The sequence below is a fragment of the Alosa pseudoharengus genome, unplaced genomic scaffold (genome assembly GCF_046254945.1).
Source record: "Alosa pseudoharengus isolate Yale_2024_CS ecotype anadromous, Long Island Sound unplaced genomic scaffold, YU_APseudo_1.1 YU_APseudo_1.1_scf_20, whole genome shotgun sequence".
Classification (NCBI taxonomy): domain Eukaryota; kingdom Metazoa; phylum Chordata; class Actinopteri; order Clupeiformes; family Clupeidae; genus Alosa; species Alosa pseudoharengus.
In genome coordinates, this window is record NW_027468664.1 from 35,780,961 (window position 1) to 35,805,237 (window position 24,277).

General features: G+C 40.0%; 1 protein-coding gene across 2 annotated transcripts in view; it reads left to right on the forward strand.

Moving 5' to 3' along the window:
* dmd (dystrophin) overlaps positions 1-24,277 on the forward strand; it is a 541,017-nt gene that overhangs the window by 417,700 nt on the left and 99,040 nt on the right. For both annotated transcript variants that reach the window (XM_076297170.1, XM_076297171.1), the window contains 3 exons: positions 7,801-7,957; positions 12,638-12,752; positions 12,925-13,193. In XM_076297170.1, coding sequence (XP_076153285.1) covers positions 7,801-7,957; positions 12,638-12,752; positions 12,925-13,193 — 541 coding nt within the window. The remainder of the gene's footprint in view (positions 1-7,800; positions 7,958-12,637; positions 12,753-12,924; positions 13,194-24,277) is intronic.

A 24,277-nucleotide genomic window follows, 5' to 3' on the forward strand; every position in this document is an offset into this window, starting at 1 on the left:
ACTAAAGTCAATGAACAGCATCCTCACATAATTCCCATTCCCCTCCTCCAGGTGAGTTAAGGTGGTGTACATGAGGTTTGAGATGGCATCCTCTGTAGACCTGTTGGCTCTGTAAGCAAATTGGAGGGGGTCGAAGGAGGCAGGGAGGGATGAGCAGATAATGTTTTTCACAAGCTTCTCAAAACACTTCATCACTGTAGACGTCAGGGCTACTGGGCGGTAGTCATTCAGACATGATGGACTTTTGTTTTTCGGTACTGGAACAATAACAGACTGCTTGAGGCAAGTAGGAACTGTCTCTTGAGCCAATGATGTGTTCATTGGTGGTAGGCTATTTGTTGTTACATTAGCTTCAGAAAGCACCGCTTCCGAAATCTGCAGTGCTTGTGAAAGAAGGGGGTGGGGGAGGGGAGCTTGCAGCCAAGTGTACCTTAGCTTCAGAAAGCTGCACTGCTTGTGAAAGAAGAGGGTGGGGGAGGGGAACTTGCAGCCAAGTGTCGGAAAAATGCATGCGAGCACAAACCGAGAGAACAGTAAAGGAGTGGCCGATCCTGGAGCTCCGTACTCCTCTGTGTCATAGGCTATTTGCTACGATATTTAGGCTACCTCTGTTACAACAAGTCTGCCCATTCAACTTTTAACTTAGGCTATAGCCTACAACAGTCTAATTCCATGTTATTTCCATATTTGGATTAGACTAGCCAGTCTGGCAGGGCACACCCAATGGAAATAAATTAACGCAACGTAAAACTCGTTTTCCACCCGCGCAAAGGTTAATTTGGTATTTTGCACGTTTATTTTTTAAACATTGCGCCCAGGGGTGTGGCAATTAACAACCTAGGGAGGGGCCTGGCGCATTGTCTAAAAATCACTATTGTACACCTGGTCAGAAGTCTATGGCGAGTTGTTTATATGTTTTTTTAAGAGCACATTGTCAACAGTCATATTGGCAGGTGCACGCACCATCCTTCTATCATTCATGAACGCACACCAGCGCATGTCCATGCAAAACATTACAAATTGCACGATTACAATGGGAAACATAATTAGAATAAAGATATTATAAAATACTAGCCTAGAAATCTAGACGCACCCTAGCGGCAGCAAATTAATTTGCTCAGCCTGTACGTCTAGTATCAAACCATAGGGATTTCTATTGGCCGACGCCGTGGACGTCATCCAATCACAGCGCTCTATTTTGTTAGAGAGTTTTAAGGCGGGCTTAACAGGATAATGACAGTCCTGCGACGGTGAACAACAAGGAAGGTGGCTATGCCGAACGAAGAGCGGTTGTTTGAATCGGCCTTGGCGTCAACATTGGAGGAGTTGGTTTTGCCGACCGGATACGGATATGGTCGTAGTGCTGGCCTATTGCATGCCTAGGCAGTTTGAAAGACAATTCTCTGCCCGCCCCTTGGATTAAGCGAGGTGAATGGTTCGATTCCAGACTATACATTTCAATGATATAGGATGGCCTGCCAGGCTAACAAAATACTGTACATCTCATGATGAGTAGTTATTCACCATCATTTGCAAATTGGTAATGACGGTTAAAAGTGATTAGGGGAGAGGCGAGAGACACGTATGGAGCACAGCTGAAGACGCACTGTCACGAGATATAAGCATGTTGCTTTTTCCAGCCTATGTTTTCGATGGTAACCCATTGTCAGTTAATAGTGAAAGTAACTGCATATAACTATCTTGTCTTTGACTGACACCTTGGTGAAGTTAGTTTCACTTTGCCAATGAGTTCAAATAATAGACGAGTGCAAATGCGTGAAGGCTATGCTAGGTTTTAGTAAAGCATGGTTTAAGAATGACTATTCCATACAGTCTCGCAAGCAGCCTCCTTCAAATGCGCCGTTGAATACCAAAATACCGATGCATTTATTTGACATATTGCGCTTTGCGCCGTTAAAGGGAATGACAGATGTCATTCTCATTGGTTTAAATGATGTTACGCCCCAAACACACCCATATGACTGACTAAAAAACCTAGGAACACCTTGTTGCGCCATGCGCTCCACGTTTGATAACGAAACCCCTCCCAATGTGAACTGGACATCCTACTAAATTTGAATAGACTTTTGACGAGTGACGATGCACTTTAGAGTGTCATGATAGGGCCCTTCGAGGATAAGCGCAGCGCAGCAGCTGTTTGTGACGTTGTTTATTAGTGTAACCTCATGTATGAAAACTAGTATTGCCAGGCAATACTACTTTGAAAAGTACTATTGCCCTGGCAATACTGGTGACGGCGGCCATGAGACAGTAGAATGCAAAATGTTTGGAGTTGTTTCGTTAAGATAAAATTCTTATTTAAATTTTGGGTTCGGCAAAGGACGTTTTTTGCCTTTTTTATTCTGTAAAATCTGTATTATTCCGAAGCTAATCAATCAGGAACATTAGGTAAGCCCAGCTATCACATAAATGGAGAGGAGGTTTTAGTGGCGCAGTCTACTTCACTTCTGCACTAACCCCTGTCATCCGATGACAAATATGGCTTATCGGCTCTTGTCTATCGTAGTTAGTAGAAGTAGGCCTAGTAGTTTCTGGGTTTGTTTGATAGCGTTAACCTTTACTATTTTTTTCTTCTGACCTAGTCGGAGAACATAGAGCTTGTTACCGCTCCAGGGCCGAAGTCATCCGTAACTTCAGGGCTAACACTCTGTGGTTAGCAAATGAACGAGGATATTGGTTTTAACTGCGGATTTATTTTTGCATTATTTTGAATATGACATTATTTTGAATATTAGAACTATCTCAGTTCTAACACACATATCCCCTCTCTCTTTCTCTCTCTCCATCCCTGCGCACGGGGCTCTCTTAAAGGAGCTGCACCATTTTACAACAATTGCATCTACATTTTCATATTAGAATGTTTTGTCAAGTGTAAGCTTAAACTACCGTGATCAATTTAAGTTCCCGTGCCCCCCCTGGAAAGTCTCCAAGTGTCTCATGTGCTATCGTTACACTATCAAATCTATAAGTAACCGTGACAAATAGGGTATAAGATATATAAACTCACGCTGTTGTATTATCATATATGTTTGGTAATGGCTCAACTGTCTCTGATTGTTCTACTGACTTGGACTGACTTGGAAACTGCATCATAGAAGCAGTAAGTCAAGTCGCATCAAAAATAGTAGTGGCAGAACTCCCAAGTGCCACCTTGTGGCTGTTTGTGTCAACTGCAGTTTGTGCCATTTCTGCCAAGAATATGGTGCGCGATTCGTGCGCGATTCATGCAGGAAACCATCCAAACTTAACTGATACCCACTGTATACACCATTTGTTAAGCTGCTTGTTAACATTTACAAGCTGCATGTTAACTGTTAACAAATATGCTTGTAACTTAAAAGGCTGCTTATTAATTACAAGCTGCATGTTAACAGTTAGTTAATGTGGTAACACTTTACTTGACGGGTGAGTTCATAACACATTCATAGCAGCTGTCATAAACTGCACATAAAGCATTCATGACTGTTTCATGAGACATGACTCAACATTCATACCAAACCTTTCATGAATGTGGAAGACAGAACGACGACAACTTGTCAAAATAAAAGTCCATCAATCGCAAAGCAGCATTGCCGTTTTTGCTCCAAACCTCTTATCTGACCATGTCACATCTGAGTCAATGGGCTAGTCCAGTGCCAAAAGACAGAACATGGTCAAGCAAATAATTTTTGTTTCATAAAAATGTATTTGTTTTATGATGTAACCTTTGCAGATAATTTCTCATCTCTTGCTACTGGGAATGTCCAACCATTCCAGGTTACACAAATACAAGTCAGCTGAATGTAGGCTAGTTTTAGCCTGACGAGCCAGACCCACATTAAAATGTAGGGTCTAGGCACTCACCGTTGGCAGTGCTCAGTCCGAGGGGCGGGATAAACGGTTGTCTTTCAAATTCCCTCTGCACGCAATAGGACAGCGGTATGAGTCTCATGTGTTTTCCCACCGGAGCTAATTGGCTAGTTCAAACTTTTGCCAACTTAAAAAAAGCTTAACTCGTGTCACGCTGTTCGCTAACAGCAACATCCATCTTCTTTGTTTTCAAGTAGTAGGGAATTTAAGCCAAACCGTTGCAACTCTGCCATCAATCATTATGTTAAGCCCGCCTAACATGTCTATACACGATTTGATTGGCCTGATAGAAGTTTAATTTTTCCAGCACACAAGCCAACGGAGAGTTGCTAGACTAGCCCTGGCAGCAAATGTAATTTGCTGCAGCTAGGGTGCGTCTAGATTTCTAGGCTAGGCTAGTTTACCTTCTAGTGTTAAACTCAGTGATTACAAATACTTCACAACTTGTATAGTAAAGTGACATTCGATGTAGACTTCCATAAGATATTCATGAAATATTTACAAAAACGGCAATGCTGCTTTGCGATTAATGGACTTTTATTTTGACAAGTTGCCCTTTTGTAAATGATTTGTAAATTTGCCGTTGTTCTGTCTTCCACATTCATGAAAGGTTTGGTATGAATGTTGAGTCATGTCTCATGAAACAGTCATGAATGCTTTATGTGCAGTTTATGACAGCTGCTATGAATGTGTTGAACTCACCCGTCAAGTAAAGTGTTACCGTTGAGGTTATTAAAGGATAACAACAGTTAACTGTTAGTAATAACTGCTTATTATGCACTGTTAATACCTAATAAGCACATGTTATTCTAAAGCGTTACCCAATGTTTTTGTAGGCCGAAGTCCAATTGGTTTAGGAGGCATAAACTGAGATCTTCACTGAAGACATGGGCTTATCTTCACATGTTAATTTCATTGCATGTATTCTTTTTCTTTAGATATTGCTATTCAAGTTGTAAGTCAGCTCTCACACAAAACAATCTAACACAACCAGTATCCCTTTCAATTGATAGCATTTGGTAAATGTTTAATGTAATATCAGTTGTCATTTAATTAGGTTGACTGGGGTCAAATTTTTTGGAACCGATATATAAGACAACAGACATACACAATTCTCTGTTCTAAAAAAGATAGTAACGGGCCTTGATTATGATTGGCTGAATTGCGTGTGATGCCATTATAAATCCCAACGCAACCCTTTACATCAGTGGCAGACTGTCAGGGCCTAGCAATTTTCAAACTGATCATGGATCATGGATCATGAATTCTTTAATACCGTATAAGTGTACGGTTTATCATTCGTCTGGCCCTCTGTTTTCCCAATCGCTTCATATTTCAATTTACCACAAATGTGAAACCATGCTGGCAATGGATCTAATAGTGTGGAAGACCTAATAGCCAGGCTTATCTAACTAACAAAGGCCTCTTCAGACACAGTAATTGTAATCATTTACAAAAGGGATTACTGGTAAATGGTAAATAGACTGCATTTACAGGTGCTTCTCGAAAAATGTTCTTCCTTAAAATATTCAAAAAGTGAAATTTTCATACTACATTCATTACACATAAAGTGAAATATGTCAAACCTTTTTTGTTTAAATCTTGATTAAGGGCCCTATTGCACGCCAGGCTCAACGCAAGGCACATTCTTATGTTACACCGAATAAAGTGATGAAGTTTTCATCATGCACTCCACTTTGCACCCAGGGGTGTGGCAATGGGTGTCGCGCATGCAAGCAGATTCCTTCAAATGCTCAAAAGGTCATTGCTGAAAGGGTGTGTGTGTGTGTGTGTGTGTGTGTGTGTGTGTGTGTGTGTGTGTGTGTGTGTGTGTGTGTGTGTGTGTGTGTGTGCATGTGTTTATCTGTGTGTGTGGGTAAGTGTGTGTGTGTGTGTTTGTGTGTGTGTGTATGTAGATCAACCTATTCTGTTCTTGCTGTTTGTCTCACGATACAGCCCCTACTGAAACTATAGAAAGCCCCAGACGAATAGGCAAGATGTTTGTGGTGCGTCGGAAAATGAGACATTTTATTTGATTTTTTTTCCAAAAAGTGGGGTAGCCACTGGCCTCGTGACCCAGTGACGTTGGAAGTGGGGGTGCAGCCGCAAAGCACACTAAGACACTTGTCATTTTCCTTGTAGACAGACCCATGGCTACACTAGACAAGCAACTGTGTTCTGTTCCCAGAGCATGCTTTCTCTGTCTATGATCTGCAGGCTTAGAGCCTCCTCGACGAGGAGATTGGCCGCGGATAATTAGTATTGAATGGTAGCCTATGATGGAACCGCGGACTGAAAGAAAAATAAACTAAACATTTTCCTGATTAGAAAATATTTCTTAATTTAGTGTTATCAAATAAAGAGAATGTATGTGCGCGTCTGCACAAGTAAAACTGAACCACTGGATATGACGTGTGTAGAAGCAACAAACAACGTTATTTAAAACAACAAACGAAACGGATCCTTGCTGTCCATGAAAACAGCTAGTCTAATCCAATAATGGAAATAACAGGTCTTTGAATTGACACACGAAATTAGACTGTTGTAGGCCTATAGTAGCAAATATCGTAGCAAATAGCCTGGTGATGACACAGCTTTTAAAACATTTATTTTACTCTCGCTGGAGAATGGGCTGTTGCGCAAACAAATAAATTAGGGTGATCTGCATCTCCATTCACCAAAAGCTATGGTTTTGCTAACCCATTCGCACAATAAATAATTTGTGAAAGGTTCTCTCCATTGTTAACATGCAACATTTCTCCATGTGGGGTAGTGTCAAGCAGAGAAGTGAGAAGCCTATTGCAGGTAGGCAATGTTCAGACAGAAGACAGGCACTGCTTTCTCTACTGGTATTTCTGTCCCTCCGAAAACTGCGTTAAAATGGTGTTTTTAGCAGTCAAAATGAAATGTTCATGAGCTTAACCATTAATGAAAGTAAAACAAACATAAAACAGCCTACTTCCAGTATGAATACATTCTTATTGTTCTCATCAATGATAACAATATCAGGTCTGATAGCATTTGTGTCACAAAACACAGGAATCTCCACATGGCACAAAGGAAACATTTGGGGCTTAACAAAGCACTTAATATGTATTGACACTGTAGGTGGAAAAATGGATTGTACACTTTTTGATATAATGTCCACAATCCTGTGATGTCTAGATAATACAATACTTTATAGAAATCGCAGCCATTCAATATATGTGACGTGGATTCTATTTACTGGTCTTGCCCATGCTGAATACATAAAGGTGAGTGAGAGTCAGGGTACCAGATTGACAAATTAAACTTAGTTGGTAATACCTGATGTCTGGCTTTAACTGTAAAAATGTGTATATCCTCATTAATTGAGGCATTATGGAGGATGGTATGAGAAACAGAGTGATCTGCTGAGGGAATGCATGCTAGCTTTCCCTGTAGTCTGAGTCCAGTACAGTGTTGCTGGCGGTGATGTTTGACTGACAGCAGGGAAGTAGACTGCACTCAGGATTGAGTGTGCGTAATGTAGACCTTCCAGTATGGTTGTGCTCAAAGTGATGTTTTTGCCTTTGATCATAGACTCTGAAGGGACAACGTATGTGGTATCTGTTTGACACACACACACACTCACACAGAGGAGGGTAGGGAAGGTCGGTGGCGTGGGGAACCTGAAGTTTGAACACTCCTTCTGCAGAATGCCAAATCTGAAAGCAATTTTGTTTACCAGTAAAACAAAGTCGCCTACCATTACACTCTGGGGCCATACAAGCTACTTTAGTTTTATTCTCCTTTTTAAGTTGTTTCAACACCAGATTCTGCATTGCGCCGCCAATCTTGAAATAATACGAAACTATTAACGAGGGCAATGTCCACAAAGTGTAAAAAAAGCATTTTCCATCACTTCTGTATTTTTATATTCATTGTCTTAAATGTTGTCTATATATTTAGGCCATATCTGGATGTGAACACTCAAAAATGGAAGCATCTGCACCTGAATCTGCAGGATCTTCTAGTATGGCTCCAGCAGAGACAAGATGAATTAAACCAGCAGAAACCACCAGGCAGTGATATACCAACTATCCAGCAGCAGCAAGACAAACACAGAGTGAGTTTCGTCACAACTGTTTGCTTGTCAGAAATGTGATGCAGCCTGATATATCTGTTTAGAGGACATTAGACATCTGAAAAGATCTAAATCTAGAATGCTTATGGAAAATTTGCTTGAATATAGGGTGAAGTGTCTTGAGATCATCTTCTTAGTCAACAAAATTTATGATGGGCAATTATCTAACTAGATTGTGTTATTGTTAAAACTGATTGTGGTTGTGATTTGAATGATCAAGTAATTAATAATTAGTGTCCAAGTAAATAATAAATGGGTAGATGAAAGATAAGTTAAACCTTTAGAATAGATTGAATAGATAGATACTTTATTGACCCCCAGGGGAAATTCAAGGTCTTAGTAGCATACAGACAACACACACACATTCACTAACAGCAGAAAAGTAATTAAAAGTATATAATATAAAAACACAACTAAGCAATAAGGACAGAAGATAAAGAATATACTAAAATACAAATTAACTAACACTTAATCTAAATCAATTCTAAAAACAGTATCCACATAGTGGTGATTAATCAATCAAGAGGCACTTGTAATGACTGAGGCAGGGACTGAGCCTGTGATTCTCTGTGCATAGTAAGGTAAGGTAAGGTGCTCTGTGTGAGTGAGTGTCATGGTGATAGTGCAAATGAGTAAATGCAACAGTGCATCCTGAACAGTCAACAGTGCATCCTGAATCCTATCAAAAGTACAGCAAACACAACTTTCTTTTCAACAAAGGCTTTATGTACAATTTGTAAAGAAAATTCGATGGGCACAATGCACGTCACAATTCCAGAGTGGCTTATACTGGCAGATCAACTTACTGGTTACACTGTACACAGTTTGACAGAAAATGACAGTTTACTAGTCTGTCGGTTTTAATAGAGTATTGGAAGTCGAATGTTAACATCAGCTGCTGTCACGTTTTCAGAGAGTGGGACTCAGGTTCAGATATGACAAACACCCAGAATTGACTCAGATGAGGAGATTTATTAACAGAGACAAAAAACAGAGCTTCCACAGTCCTGAGAGTAATCCACAGGGAACACACTGGGCCAATCTTCAACAGAAAGCGGTCTTCAGAAAAAGCACAAAAAACAGTTCAGAAAAAAGTCGTAGAAGGCAAAACCCCAGCAGGAGAACAGGGCACAGGCAACTGGAAACTCCAGAGAGGGTGCAGGTGAAACACAAAAGGCAATCCTCCTTCACGGCAGTAGGCCAGTCTTCATTCACCGGCAACAAAACACAGGCAGGCAAAAAACAGAAAAAACTTGGCAAAAGTACTAAATCTTCAGGCAGAGAACACAGTCGATGAAAATCAGGCAGAGGTCAAAACCAGGCAGGCAAAAACTCACAGTCAGGCAGGCAGGCAGGCAGGCAGGCAGGCAGGTCGCACTCGAGAACTGCTACGAGAAGACGGAATGTTCTGACAGGGAGGGGATTTTAAAGCCAGCTGAAATTGCAATCAGATGCAGGCTGATTGACGCTGATTGGTAGGCAGATCAGAGACACCAGTGGAAGCAGGTGAGAACCAGGAGCAGACAGAGGAAGGGCGGAGACTCAGACCGACAGCAGTGGTACACAACATCTCCTGCAGAGGGGGACAAATAGACAAAACACTAGGAGGACAAACCACAAACAGAGAGTCTAACAGCTGCTTGGTTAAAATGTAACATGTTAAAATGTAACATGTTACCATTACCCTCTTAGTTGTCATCGTAACTGGCAAAATAGGCTACATTTTGAATCATTTTTCCTGTTTGCTGGAGGGACACACAACATTTTCACAAGTCAATCTACATTGTTTACCGTGAGACGAGGTAGGTCTTGAAGACAACAGCTAGCCATATCTGTATAAGCAGTGCAACCAGGAAGTTGATCTGCCAGTATAAGTGAATCTGGAATTGAGATGTGCATTGAGCGCATAGTGATGTGATGATCAGTGTCAGCCACTGGTTGATAACAAAAGTGCCTCAGCGGTGCTCTTCTATCTGATCGTATAAACCCCGTCTGATATCAAATAATCAATGATTACGTTTCCATGCACACCATATTCCAATTTAGGTCCATATTCTGGTTATGGCAATATTAAGAATACAATGTTTCCATGTGCAGCAGAAACAGGAATGTTCCCATTTTCATGTCAATTGGCATATTTTGAATAAATCAGCAATGTACAGTAGAAGTAGTATCTGGGTCATGACGTCTTAGCAGTCTCTTTCCCTGGATTTCATTTTAAATTTTGACCAGATCAGAGTCTCCATTGGTTTTGCTTTTTAGCCTTATAATAGGCCGCTTTGAGGGGTTTCCATCAGGCGCATTGCCAATAGTTGAAAACTTTTTGGGGGTCCAGAGGTGTCACCCCCAGGAAAAGTACTTAAATACAGTGCACAAACTGTTTATCTAATAAAATCTTACCAAGTCTTATTAATCTTATATCAAGCTCAAAATAACTAGTTGGTATTGTTTTCAGTATAAAGACACGTACCTAGCTTTTTCTCGTAAAATCATTTGACTTGATTTAAGAAGAGTTTGATTTATTTTAGACGTTTCATCCTGAAAACAAGCAAATTTGTCTGCCAGCGCATTGAGTACAAATGCGGTTTGGTCTGAGCTTTGGTGGAGACAACCCCTGACTCCTGTTGTCACGATACCAAAATTATTGTTTCAATACCAATACCAAGTGAAGAATCTCGATTTCGAGATTTCACATCAGTGGTTATCATAGAATTTGATTGACCCTCCACACACACACACAAACACACTCACACACACACACACACACACACACACACACACACACACACACACACATAGAAAGTGATGGTTGTCATATTTCATATTTTGGAATTCATATAAACTTTATATATTTTGTTAATTATTTACAGTATTTTAGTATCTGCATAAGTACTAATAACTAAACATATTTAGCAATTTGAATAAATCATACATTTTAATTATTAGGCTACACTTATCTTTAATACCATCACATTTGTGGTGTGTAAGTCTAATTGAGTGCCTGTCACGTGAACGTAATTACCTTTCAGTCTCACGGATTTAGGCTAGTGGAAAAAAGTTTTGGATATGTGGATTCAATTCATCAGGTTTGCTATGTCATTAGATAAAATAAATGTTCAAAAAACTAACAAGTCAAAGAAAATCTTTCTGGGATGAGATCATAAAAGAGATAAGTGTCTTGCAATGTTAAATGCACCATAGTTTATCTTTTATTTATTTGGATTGTGCAGGCTACATTTACAATTACATTAGCCTACATAAACAGAATATAGGAACAGGAAAATGTCTCGGATTCATTGTTTATTGTGACTGCAAGATTGCTAGCCCAATTAACAGTCAGTGACATGGTGACTTCTATTCTATGCTATATGCAACTGTCCGTGCGGCACACACCTATTCAACATGACTCCTAACCTTGGTTGAGATTACAGAAGCTAGGTTTAGCTGTGACAATATCCTGGGTAATATCCTAACAGTTAATGCTATGCTAATGAAAGCTTGGTCACCAGTTGTAGCCTAGCTGCCAGTTGTGTGGCTAGTTATTTTGCCTACTTAGACTCTACATAATGAAAAAGTGTCGTATGTTCCTTTTCTTCTTTGGTGGCATAGCTGATCTACAAAGCACAAAAAGCTACAAAGGGGCAAAATGTGCATGCTAAAGGGCAAAGGGAATATTAAAATGTTTTACATTGGCCTTTTTTGGATTATGTATTGGTAGACATCCCTGATAACTTAGTCTATAGCGACACACTCGCTTGCTCGTCTTTTCCTGTCGTTCTGGCATCTGGAATCAGTCTAAATAGGACAAAGGAGTTCGCTAAAATATTGGTAGGGACAATTTTGTCATCTCAAAATATTTATTAGGACTAGTACCTAATAATAATAATAATAATAAGCTTTATTTGTATAGCGCCTTTCATACACAGAATGCAGCTCAAAGTGCTTTACATTTGGAGCATGTGACACAATAATAGAGTCATTGTACCTAGCGTCCCCCCCTTAACTTACACCCATGGTTGAGTAAATTTGTCTTGGTAAGACTCCTTAAAATAAGTCAAAGTGTTCTTAAATCAAGTCAAAAGGAACTTTTGTGATAGCGCTAGGTAAGTCTCTTCATACTAAAAACAATACCAAATAGATTTTTTTATCTTAATATAAGATTAATAACACTTGGTTAGATTTTCAGTTAAAAAATAGGACTCAAAGTGTGATAAGGCATCTAGTAGGTGTACATGTGTTTTAATGAGTATGTGGGATAGTGAGGTGTATATGTGTGTGATTTTGAATTTGCCCTATGAGTAAGAGAATGTGAAAATTGACTATGGTTTTGTAAGACTCTATAAATATAAATATAGAGATGTTTGTACCTGTATAATAAAATTATTTCTGTAACATCTATTAAAGTTAATAAACATAATTATAAAAACATGCTTCTTTCAGTTTGTCGCACACCCTTTAAAAAATATCTTGTTGGGTGAGAAGCAGAATTTAGAACTTTAGGACTGGACTGGGCGCCAATGTAGTTGGGGTGATGTAAGCTGAGTGCTTAGTATGGGAGAGAACTCTTGCTGCTACATTTGGAAAGTTTACATACTTACATACATATTTTTATTACTGAATTAGTTATTGTTCGTTGTGTTTTCCCAATGATACGAAATACAGGAATTACATTTTGAAGTCCAAGAGAAGGAACCATTGGTGATCTCCTCACTGGAGGCAATTAAAGCTTTCCTGTCAGATCAGCCAAACTCAGAACCTCAGGCACCTGATCTCAGAGGTATGAAACAGATGCACACACAAACACAACAGCCTAGGTTAACACAAAAGTGTGAATATATCAAATGCAGAGCTACAACTAACCTTGTGACAAGGCTATAGATTTGTTTTTACTGCATCTTGCACATTTCTTTGAAAGTTCAATGTGTGAGATCTGACCCCTTGTTTTCCAGGAGTTACTTCTGAGGATCGAGCTCAGAATGTTGGTCGAGTTCTACAAAAGGAAATGGATGATGTGCAATCAGAGTGGGCCAGACTTCAAGGAGCTTTGATTGATTGGCAGCGGACACTGGAGAATCGTCTACAGCGTTTGCTAGAGCTGTATAAAACTGAAGATCACCTAGAAATCCAGCTTAAAGAAGCAGAGATGGTGAAAGAATCATGGGAACCTGTTGCAGAACTGCAAATAGACTCACTCCAGGAACACGTTGATTGTGTTAAGGTGAGAGTGCACAAACCTAAGTGCATGCAGTTGGGTGCAAAGTGTAAGGTATAGGTATAAAACATATGATGTCAACACAATATGTAATGCATGCATATGTCAGTTTTGCCCAAAGGTTCCTTGGTCATCAAAAGTTACAAGAATGTATAAAAGTAAGAGAATGTATAAAAAATATACCGCCCCACACCCAAACAGAGAGCAGTCAACTAACCGCCTGGCTCCTGAACAAGCAAGACTGGGGGATCTTGGGAGTAGGACCTCACGTTGGTGCTGAAAGCTCTGGTTAATGCACCCTTTGAGCCCTGAGACAATATTGTGTTCAAAATCCTGTTACTCAAGACAATGCTGCTGCATACTCTGACATTAGTCAAGTGTGGGTCAAGTTTGCGATAGGCGATTCGAAGGTTATACTCCTCGTGAACCCATTCTACCAACCCAAGGTCCTGACCAGAGGTGTAAAAATCCGACTTCAGAAAGTAAAAGTCCTACCATGTCATGTCGACACAAAGGGTTTACCACTGTTTAGTGGTCTAGCATAAGAAGCTTTGGGTGTAACCCAGGGGCGTAGCAAGCGTGGGGGATGTGGGTGTTATAACATACACACTATTGCTGGAACATGATTCTATCCCCCACACTTTTTGTCAGATTAAAACGAAAGTAAAATATGTAAATAAATGCTCCCGTAAAGAGTTGGAACCGTATACCGCACACATAGAGAGACACAAATAGGTCTGTTGATTTGATTGAACGGTCATCCAGCCAATCACATCAAGTTAGCATCAGTGAAGAACCAGAGCCACTCTGATCAAATTCAAAGTGTGCATCTTTCAAGGCTGTGCTGCTGCTTGGGTCTGCATTATAACGTCTGCAGTGAGCAGATTTGAGGTAGAATTGAAATGATAATTATTACCGCATTATGCTAATTAAGTAAACCAAAATTCACTGTCTGACTGACAGTTTTTGTCACAATGTAGAAATGCAGGGAGTCAAAGTGGAAGCGGGGGTGCGCGCACCTAGGCACTTGTTGTTTCTGCAGAAAGGCCCTTGGCTACTGTTCTCAGAGCATAATGCTTTCTCTGTGTATGATCTGCAACTTTTTCAAACTATGGGCCTCCTCAACAATTAGCCTACTGGTCCACGTAGCCGCGAAATTAAGTTATGCCCGGTGCTTCACACGTCTGCTTATTTGCAGCAAGAGTGAATGGTATGCAACCGAGGACTGAAAGAAAAATAAACTAGGCTAAAAGTTTCCCCAATCAGAAATACTTATTAATTTGTTGTCATCAATTATATAGACATAGCCCAGTCAGCACACATACATCTCCAAGACGCTTGGAAAATATCTGAACAGCTTAATTAGGCTATATTGGGGCAGCCGTGGCCCACTGGTTAGCACTCTGGACTTGTAACAGGAGGGTTGCCGGTTCGAGCCCCGACCAGTGGGAAGCGGCTGAAGTGCCCTTGAACAAAGCACCTAACCCCTCACTGCTCCCCGAGCGCCGCCGTTGAAGCAGGCAGCTCACTGCGCCGGGATTAGTGTGTGCTTCACCTCACTGTGTGTTCACTGTGTGCTGTTTGTGTTTCACTAATTCACCGATTGGGTTAAATGCAGAGACCAAATTTCCCTCACGGGATCAAAAAAGTATATATACTTATGCATTTCACTGTCAATTTGTGTCTGCGTGTTTCCTGGAGATCTTAATGTCTTAATGTCTTAGAACATCTTATTTTGATCTAACAAACGGTGGCGTCAAGACACATTTGAGTACTACATCTGAGAACTAAGATTTCCAGCATGTAGAACTCAAATAGCACGCTTATGAGCGCTCATGCAATTTGTGCGTCCCTGCAGCAAGTGAAACTGGAGGTAACGTGGGCTAGAAGCAACAATAGCTTAAACAACAACGTGGCTTCCTGTAACTATCAATGGAAACAGCATAGAAACTGCTAATCATAATATTTAAATTAACATTAATTAAGCTGGCTATATGCAACACAATTTATTTATATTATATATGTTTGGGTAGACTTCAAACGTTTTTGAATTGGAGCTTACAGTTCTGTCATTATTCTGTGTCCTTTACATTTATTTAATAGGTATTATAGTTAGGCATATTAATAGTCCAGTGATACCTCGAAATTAGGCTGTTGTCTGTTAGGCAATTTATTGTAGCCTGCTAACCCATATGCACAAAACATAATTTCTGAAATGATTTCTTCATTTATAACATGAGATATGTCTCCATGTAATGTAGTGTCAAATAATGAAGTGATAGCAGGTAGATCATGTAGGCCTACATGTCACATGAGACACACAGATGAGGGGTGCTGCTTGTTCTATCCCTCACAAACTGCATTTAAATGGTGTGTTTAGCAATCAGAATTTCAAAACATTTTCGGGGGAAAAACTCCCGGACACCCGCCAATATAGTCCGCACCCCTCTCAGAAAATACTTACACTGTCCCTGTAGGGAGTTATTTATAATTTGGCCGGATTGTTTCACTTCCCTATCCCACAGCCCCCACACTTTTAAAAAGCTTGATACGCCTCTGGTGTAACCCCTCACATCCAAATGACTGAGGGCCCACTCCACAAGGGGTGTGGCTGACCTGTATCTTGGAAAGGCAACACCGTTGCCCACTATAGTCTGAATGTTACAAGTATGTCACCTTACATGTAACTTACATGTGTACATGTCACACTACGGAGCCACCACTGTCCATTAAATGCTGTGGCTATACCGCAACATCAGACAACAAGCGGTAACTATTCATTTATACTGTGGTATATAGTAGGCACTAGCACTCATCAATGTAGTCAAGTCAAGTCAAGTTTATTTATATAGCGCATTTCATACACAGAGGTCATTCAATGTGCTTTACATAAACAAAACCAAACAATAATAACAAATAAAAGCATAGAAGGACAATATAGTCAAAGAATAGTTCAAAAGGTAAAGATCATAATAAAAAGAAAACATAAAACACACAAGGTAAAATCATATAAAAATAGAGAATGATTAAAAAGACAAAATAAAAGACACAAGGTAGAATAACTTTCAAGACAGATTCAGAAATTATAACTCAGTGCAGTTGAGCATCTGAGAACAGTTTGATCTTAAAGGAAAATTCCGGTTTTTAGCACTTTAAGGCCCTTTTCTGGTTTGTTTTGGATGAACTAGAGTGGTGGACACCGAAATTTTGACGATTGGTTCTGTCTCGACTTTTCTGACTCGTTTTGAATCGCCTTTGACTTCGGCTGGCAATGAGCATACTGTAGTAGGCTACCCTACTCGGTACCACTTTATTTTAATGTGTCGCTGTTACAGTGTACCTACCTAATTAGGTACAGTGGTACAACCTGTGTAACAACATGTACTATCAGGTACTATCATTGTACTTGCATTATGTATTTGTGGGTACCTACATAAAGTTGTTACATTGTAATACTGAGTGCTTTTACAAAACTTTGCCAATTTGTCTAAATTTTCATCATAGGCAAAGAGCTGACCTGAGACCTGCTGGATGGGGTAAATCTGGTCATGATAGATTTGATATACAAACCATTCTTAGCTCCAACCTGTGCTGCTACAACCTTGTTATTCTTTGATACAGTGGAATAAACCTATTAAGTGTACCAGTTAATTACTTACATGTACATATGACATGTATGTTGTGTTGTGTCCTCGATGTCTTGGAACAGGTGTACTAATTCACTACATATATCAACTGTGTTGGTACACACGTATTGCTCTTTGATACAGTGGCACAAACCCATTAAAATGAAGTGTACCAGTTAAGTACTTACAATTACATATTACATGTATGTTGTGTCATTGGTGTCTTGGAACATGTCTGCCATTACCCTACATACTGTAGTAAATGTATCAACTGTGTTGGTACACATTTATTACTCTTTTGATACAGTGGAATAAACCCATTAAAATAAAGTGTACCAGTTAAGTACTTACATGGACATATTATATACATCCTGTCAATGATGTCATGCATCCTGTAATTGATGTGTTGAAACGTGTCTGCTGTTACACCACACAGTACATGTGAATTAGTAGACCTGTTCCAAGACATCGAAGACATTACATACATGTCATATGTACATGTAAGTAATTAACTGGTAGGTTTATTCGGTAACACTCCATAATAAGGTGCCATAATAAATAGCAAACTAGTAATTACCTAACCCTTTGTTAATATTTGTTAATTGTTACTAACTATTTGGCACAAGTTAATAGTTTTTTCATCATCAATTAAATATTTGTTGTTTGCATAAAATCTGTATGTTAATGTTTTAGCAAATCTATTTAAGCAATATAGCACGAGTGAGAGTGGGGTTGGTCATGGATATTCCCACGGGTGTTGTTCGGCCGTAGCCACGAGGCCGGAGGCCGAGTGGCGCAGGCAACGACAGCCGTGGGAATATCCATGACCAATCCCACGATCACGAGTGCTATATTGCTTTTATACAACAATTCTACCTCAAACTAAATAATCTGAAAACACCCCATTATTGTTTAAAAATGGTTCTTACGCATCAAAAAATAGTTCCCTTTTCAATAGACAGTGTCTTGGTTGCTAGGTAACCAACATTCCAGATCCCTCGTTACGGGTCTTTGTGGTTATATGTCTTCTTGAAAGAAATGTTGAAAGTCGGGCTGAAATCACATTCATATCTAGGTTTGCTGCATGCATGTTACAAGGACACTGGGCCATGTCATTTAAGGGACATGGTACTGCAAAAAAACGGAAACATAGTCTACATTGCAGAACCACTCAACTTTATTAATTTATGGTGAATAAATGTGTGCACAGCCTGACGTGACGATGCTAGCACGTTAGCAGCGGTTAGCTAATTATGCTAACGTTAGTTATCTACAAGTCTCCTCCAAGTGACAATCATATTATACACAATGCTGGCAATGCTAAGAACAATTAGCATCCTCGTTTATCTTACTTACATTGAGTTGACTGTGTGGCTTAATCCACAGATGTGGTGAAGCACTGTTTCGTTATGGTTTGCTAAGGAGTAACCCATTGCTTAAAATAGTGGAGAGCTGGGATGAGAACATTGTGTCAAATCTACGCATTGTTTTGCGGAGTGATTTATTATTAGCTGTGCAAAGTCTGAGTTGAAATGTCCAGGGATACTCATGGAACGTCTCTCGGCCAATCAGAAACAAATAAATAGTTCCATAGAACCCAATTGTTGTATAATAACTAATATTGTATTAATATGTGTTAATAGTTAACTAAATGTATGTTTGGCACTAATTAATAGTTATTTCTTACATCATTTAAATGTTAAATGTTTTATTTACAAACTATATGTTAATAGAAAAGTTAATGCCTTATTATTATTTAACTAATTGATATTAAACTGTGCTTCTGCCTATCCCAATATGAACCACTCCCCATAGGACCCTTACAATAGATAGATAGATACTTTTTGATCCCGAAGGGGAAATTCAAGAAAAAAACACAGCGCTACCTTGACATGCCGCCACTCTTGTCGGCGCCAGAAACGCTTGCAATAAAGTTGGTTAAGCTTAATTAATATATTAGTAATACATAGCTATAAGCGTGGGGCCCCTTATAATAAAGTTGGTTGAGCTTAATTAATATATAATATATAATAATAATTAGTAATATATAACTATCAGTATGGGGGACCCTTATAATAAAGTTGGTTAAGCTTTATTAATATATTAGTAATATATAACTATTAGTCAGACAGTGAAGGGACTGAGACCAAAACTGGCTTATCACATTTATTCCTTTAGGAAAAGTTAAAACAAAACATGCCTTCATGCATGATTCCTATACCATCACTGTCAGCCCTACTAGCAAGGGAGACGTGTGACATGGAATGTTCAGGTGCACAGAACGAGTTTATTAATATTCTGAGACTCACTAAACACTCACAGACGTAGACCATACGGAGGTAATGCTAAACAAAATGTACATTAATTTCCTGCTAGACTGAATTGCACTGAATGCATGGAAAGTTGCTAGCAGAGTTTCCAGACTTGTGTGTATGAACTTGTGGTCATAATGAAAACATTAATAAACATTCTCTAAGTTGCTAGAATTGCTACCAAATCCTAACAATACATGTAAAGTAATATAATACAGGTGGTATATCGAAGTTTTCAACGTAAACAACATTTTACAGTTACAAAATTAAAACAAAGTGGAGAGTGCTTTATACAGTCAACCTACCCAATGCAAAGCATACCGCTTCTGATCAGCTATGGCAACAATGCAAGGACAAAACGCAGCAGAGCTGCAGTATACCGTTTCTCCAAAAGGGGCTCCAAAACACCAATCTCAAAAAAGCTGCTTAATTACGGCGAAAATCACATACAAACACTAAACTATATTTCTAACTCTGTTACACCCCTCCCCTGAATTCACCAAATTTTCTCCGCTTCGCGTCGGGGCCGTTTTACAACCTCGACCGTGCATTAACTTTTGTGAACAGACCACCGTGTCGTCCATTATCCCTTACTTACAACACCTCATTTTGACTTTTTTGTGTTTAACTAGGTGGCGCTATACATAAAATGAGTGGTTATGGAATGGGTTGACATGGCCCCTTGAGATCAACATACAAAAAAAAATGGTCCTCCTAAACCCTACGGTTCTCGAGATATTCACAGAAAACTGTCTGCGCCCTACCCTCCTTTCGGGGGGTCCAGTCCAGCGGGGGGGCTACAGATCAAAATGAAAAACGATGGTTCCATGCTATCCATGTGGGGTTACATGCCCACCAAGTTTCGTGTACCCCGGTCTTTCAGTGTCCCGGGAATCCTTGACGGAAATTTGGGCATGCGAAAAAGAAAAAAAAAAAAAGAAAAAAAAAATATCTGACTAAACCTAGATAACCTGCGCGGCGGTCATAATAAAGTGTTACCATACGCGGTTGTGAGGTGTCTGAAAAATAGTTCCACAATAGCAAATAAGACGGCTGGAAATCATACATTGCGCCGATATATTTTATATTCAACAAACACCACTAACCACTCGGTGAGTTGCACAGTTTTGAAAACGAACGTTAAGGGTTGTTTTAGGACATGTTTGAGTAGCCTACTACAGTATGCCCATTGCCAGCCACCCTGAGAAGTCAAAGGCGATTCAAAACGAGTCAGAAAAGTTGAGACAGGACCAATCGTCAAAATTTCGGTGTCCACCACTCTAGTTTATTCAAAACAAACCAGAAAAGGGCCTTAAAGTGCTAAAAACCGGAATTTTCCTTTAAGTCTAGATTTAAAACTGGCTACAGTTGGGGCCTTTTTAATGTCATCCGAAAGTTGGTTCCAGAGCTGAGCCGCATAGCTGCTAAAAGCTGCTTCACCATGTTTAGTTCTAACAGCAGGTTTTACTAACAGGTTTAACAGGGTCCTGCTCCATTTAGTGATTTATAAACAAGCAGTAGTGCTTTAATGTCAATGTACTGTTTGTGATGTTGATCATTGGCCCACATTCATGACCACCATCGCATGCACCACATGGATGGGTCTCATGACTACAGGCCAGTAGCACTAATATTGCAAATGATGAGGACATTTGGCCTATTCACATTCGCAAAATGGAAACATTAAATCAGTGCTAGGTCCAAACGTATTAGGAGATGATTTCTAACATAAAAAAATCTTTACAGCAGCCTAGGCTACATACAAACGTTACTTCAAATGAAAGACATGTATTCAAGTTCAAGTTCAAGTAGTTTTATTGTCATGTACTTATAAAATGAATTATAAGTAATGAAATTCTTAAGCTCAAGAGCCAGCTCAACTTAAAAGAGTAAAATTGAAAAGCAGTAATTAGGAAGGTGTATTTTGTGTGTGTGTGTGTGGGGAGGGGGTATGTTGTGTGTCTGGGTGGGGGGTTCTGAGGTTTGAGGTTGATAGCTATGTGGAAGAGAATTACAGTTCAGCATCCTGGTAGCTTGTGGAAAGAAGCTATCTCTGTATCTGCTCGTAGAAGTCTGCATACTCTTGTACCTTCTACCAGATGGTAGGAGGGTGAAGACACTGTGGCTGGGATGACTGGGGTCATCGAGGATTCGCTTGGTCTTCCTCCTGCAGCGCTGGCTGTAAAGGTCCTGGATAGTTGGTAACTCAGTCCTTGTGATGCGTTGCGCTGACCTGACCACCCTTTGCAGAGCTTTGCGATCATGAGCGGTGCTGTTTCCATACCATGCTGTAATGTTGCCGGTCAGGATGCTCTCAATGGTACAGCGGTAGAAGTTGGTCAGTATTTCACCGTCCATACCAAACTTCCTCTGCCGCCGAAGAAAGAAGAGTCGCTGTCTTGCTGACTTTGTGACCATACCTATATGGTGTGACCAGCTCAGATCCTCACTGATGTTAATTCCAAGGAATCTGAAGCAGCTGACTCTCTCTACTGCTGTGCCTCCAATATAGATGGGTGTGTGCTCTTCCTGCTGTCTCCTGTAGTCCACAATCAACTCCTTGGTTTTGCTGATGTTGAGCAGCAGGTTGTTGTCTTGGCACCAGGATGTCAGGGTTGCCACCTCTGCTCTGTAAACAGACTCATCATCACTCGTGATACAGCCGATTATAGTGGTGTCATCAGCAAACTTAATGATGGTGTTTGAGGTGTGAGTTGCCATACAGTCATGAGTATACAACGAGTACAGCAGGGGGCTTAACACACATCCCTGCAGTGCACCAGTGCTGAGTGTTAGAGTGGATGAGATGATGTTACCCAGCCTGTGTCCTGTCAGTCAGGAAGTCAAGGATCCAACTGCACAGAGAGGGGCTGATGTTCAGGTCTCTCAATTTCATGATCAGCTTGGATGGAACTATGGTGTTAAAAGCGGAGCTGTAGTCAATGAAGAGCATCCGTACATACACATTCACTGCAATAACCACAGACTTAGATATGGTTATGGTTATGGTTATGGAATTTGACAGACGCTTTTCTCCAAAGCGACTTACAAATAAAAAACAATACAGTAGTTAAAATGAACAGTGAACAGTTAAATGTTGGTAAGACTACATTAAGGAGAATAGCAAAAAATAAACAATAATGTCAATGCAATCAATAGCCTTGCAAATACTGTAATACAAACCATAACTCACAAGAAATGCTTAATTAACAGATAGACCCCTCTTGAAAGACTCAAAACTATCACAGGAACAGAGAGCATTCATGGCCTACTGGTTAGGGAATTGACCTGATGATCGAAGGGTGGCCATTTCAATCCCTTCCTGGTATGAAAAATTTGGGTGGGGGAGTGATTAAAACAGCTCTCCCGCATCCATGGATGAGCTGCCCTTGAGTAAGGCACCTAACCCCGAAACTGCTCCCGGGGCGCCGGATTAAAGGCTGCCCACTTCGGGCAAAGAGTATAGAAGTAACTTTTAGAAGTTACTTCTATACTCTTTGCTTCGGGTGTGTAGGTGTATAGTTAAAATATACTGATACTGCCCCATTGTGATGTGATTATGGGGCGTGTTTGAACTTATACAGGGACTGAATCCTGTAGGAAGAACACCCGAACCATCCATCTTCTCCATCCGTCTTCTCCACAATTGCCTTAACATTGTTTTCTGGTCGTTTTTAAAGTTGTTGCACTGTCAAGTTCTACAACAGACACGATGTTGATATCTAAATGTCTACCTTTTATAGAAACAGCTTTTCTCTTAGGGAGAACCGGAATGAATTAAACACTTTGTAAGCGTAAACGTTATTAACAAAGACATCATACCATACTGTAAGCTAATATTTTGTCATTAGCAACCTTCATCAGTCCTCTGTCAAACAATTGCATTTTCAACTCCAGCTCCAAAACCGTTCTTGTGGTCCGAGCCGCTCTAGTTCGGGCATAGTTGCTCCACCACAGAACAAGTCCAAACCAAACAGTTGTGGGCGGGTTAAGTTCGGCTGGCCTCCTGGCTACCCTCTTCCCCTTTACAGCACTGGGCAACTCATTCCACCAACAAGGAACCACTGAGGAAAAGAGTTTTGAATTTGACCTAACATGTATAGCTGGTCAACACAACAGACGTTCATCTGAAGACCGCACATTCCTGATGTTGCAAAACAACGTTTCTCAAACTATGGGCCGCAGACCGGCACTGGTCCACAACGTGGACACTGCTAGTCCACGGAACCGTGGAGTGAAATTTACTTGATGCTTCGTCTGATAATTTGCTGCGCAATTGATCAAGGAACCGCGGACCGACAAAAAAACAACGTTTCTGCAATCAGGAGGAAATACTTGCTAATTTGGTTTCAGCAAACATAGAAGCATACAATTAAGTGGTGGTATGAGCGTTCATTCAATGAATGTGTGTGCGCGTCTGCGCGAGAGAAACTGAAACCACTCGATGTTGGTAGCAAAGCTCCACTTCAACCAATTGGAAGGCTATTTAATTATGTAACAACATTTAACCTGACCATTCTAATTTCGTTAAAATTTTAACGATGACCAATCATCTAATATCTCAGCTGTCCAATGACTGATTTTATTTCTGAAATCTTCCCCGTAATGCTAACAACATAAGCTTCAATTTGATATGATTGGTTAAGGGGTTTATGGCGCGAAATGTTTTGGATACTTGAAGATGAGTCATGAAAAAATATTTTCACTTCAGTCATACATTTGACATGGACAGCCAGATGCCACCTGCACTTCATTGGAGTTTTCGACTGGAAACCACACAGCTGGATAAACTGAGGTAATATATGTTTTTACATTGGTTCTAGTTATGGTTTATCTTAATTTGTAGTCCTAAAATCATGTTATTTACAGAAATATGCTTTCTCATCAGCGTCAACATTATGGCATAGCGGGGGCTAGTGCATCGTCATGTAACTTACAGTAGCTAGCTGCATTACTCTGAACTGCTTGCAGTATTCTCGTTTGCTTTTTATGTCAGTTATTTCATTTGACAATTTCATTTAAAAACCTCTTAGTATATATAACCTGTAAGTAAGTTTGTTTTCTAGTACCAATTTGCTTGTTAGGTAAGCATTATATTGGCAAGTCAGTATAGCATACCAAAGCTGAATAAATCAATGGGCACCACGTTTCT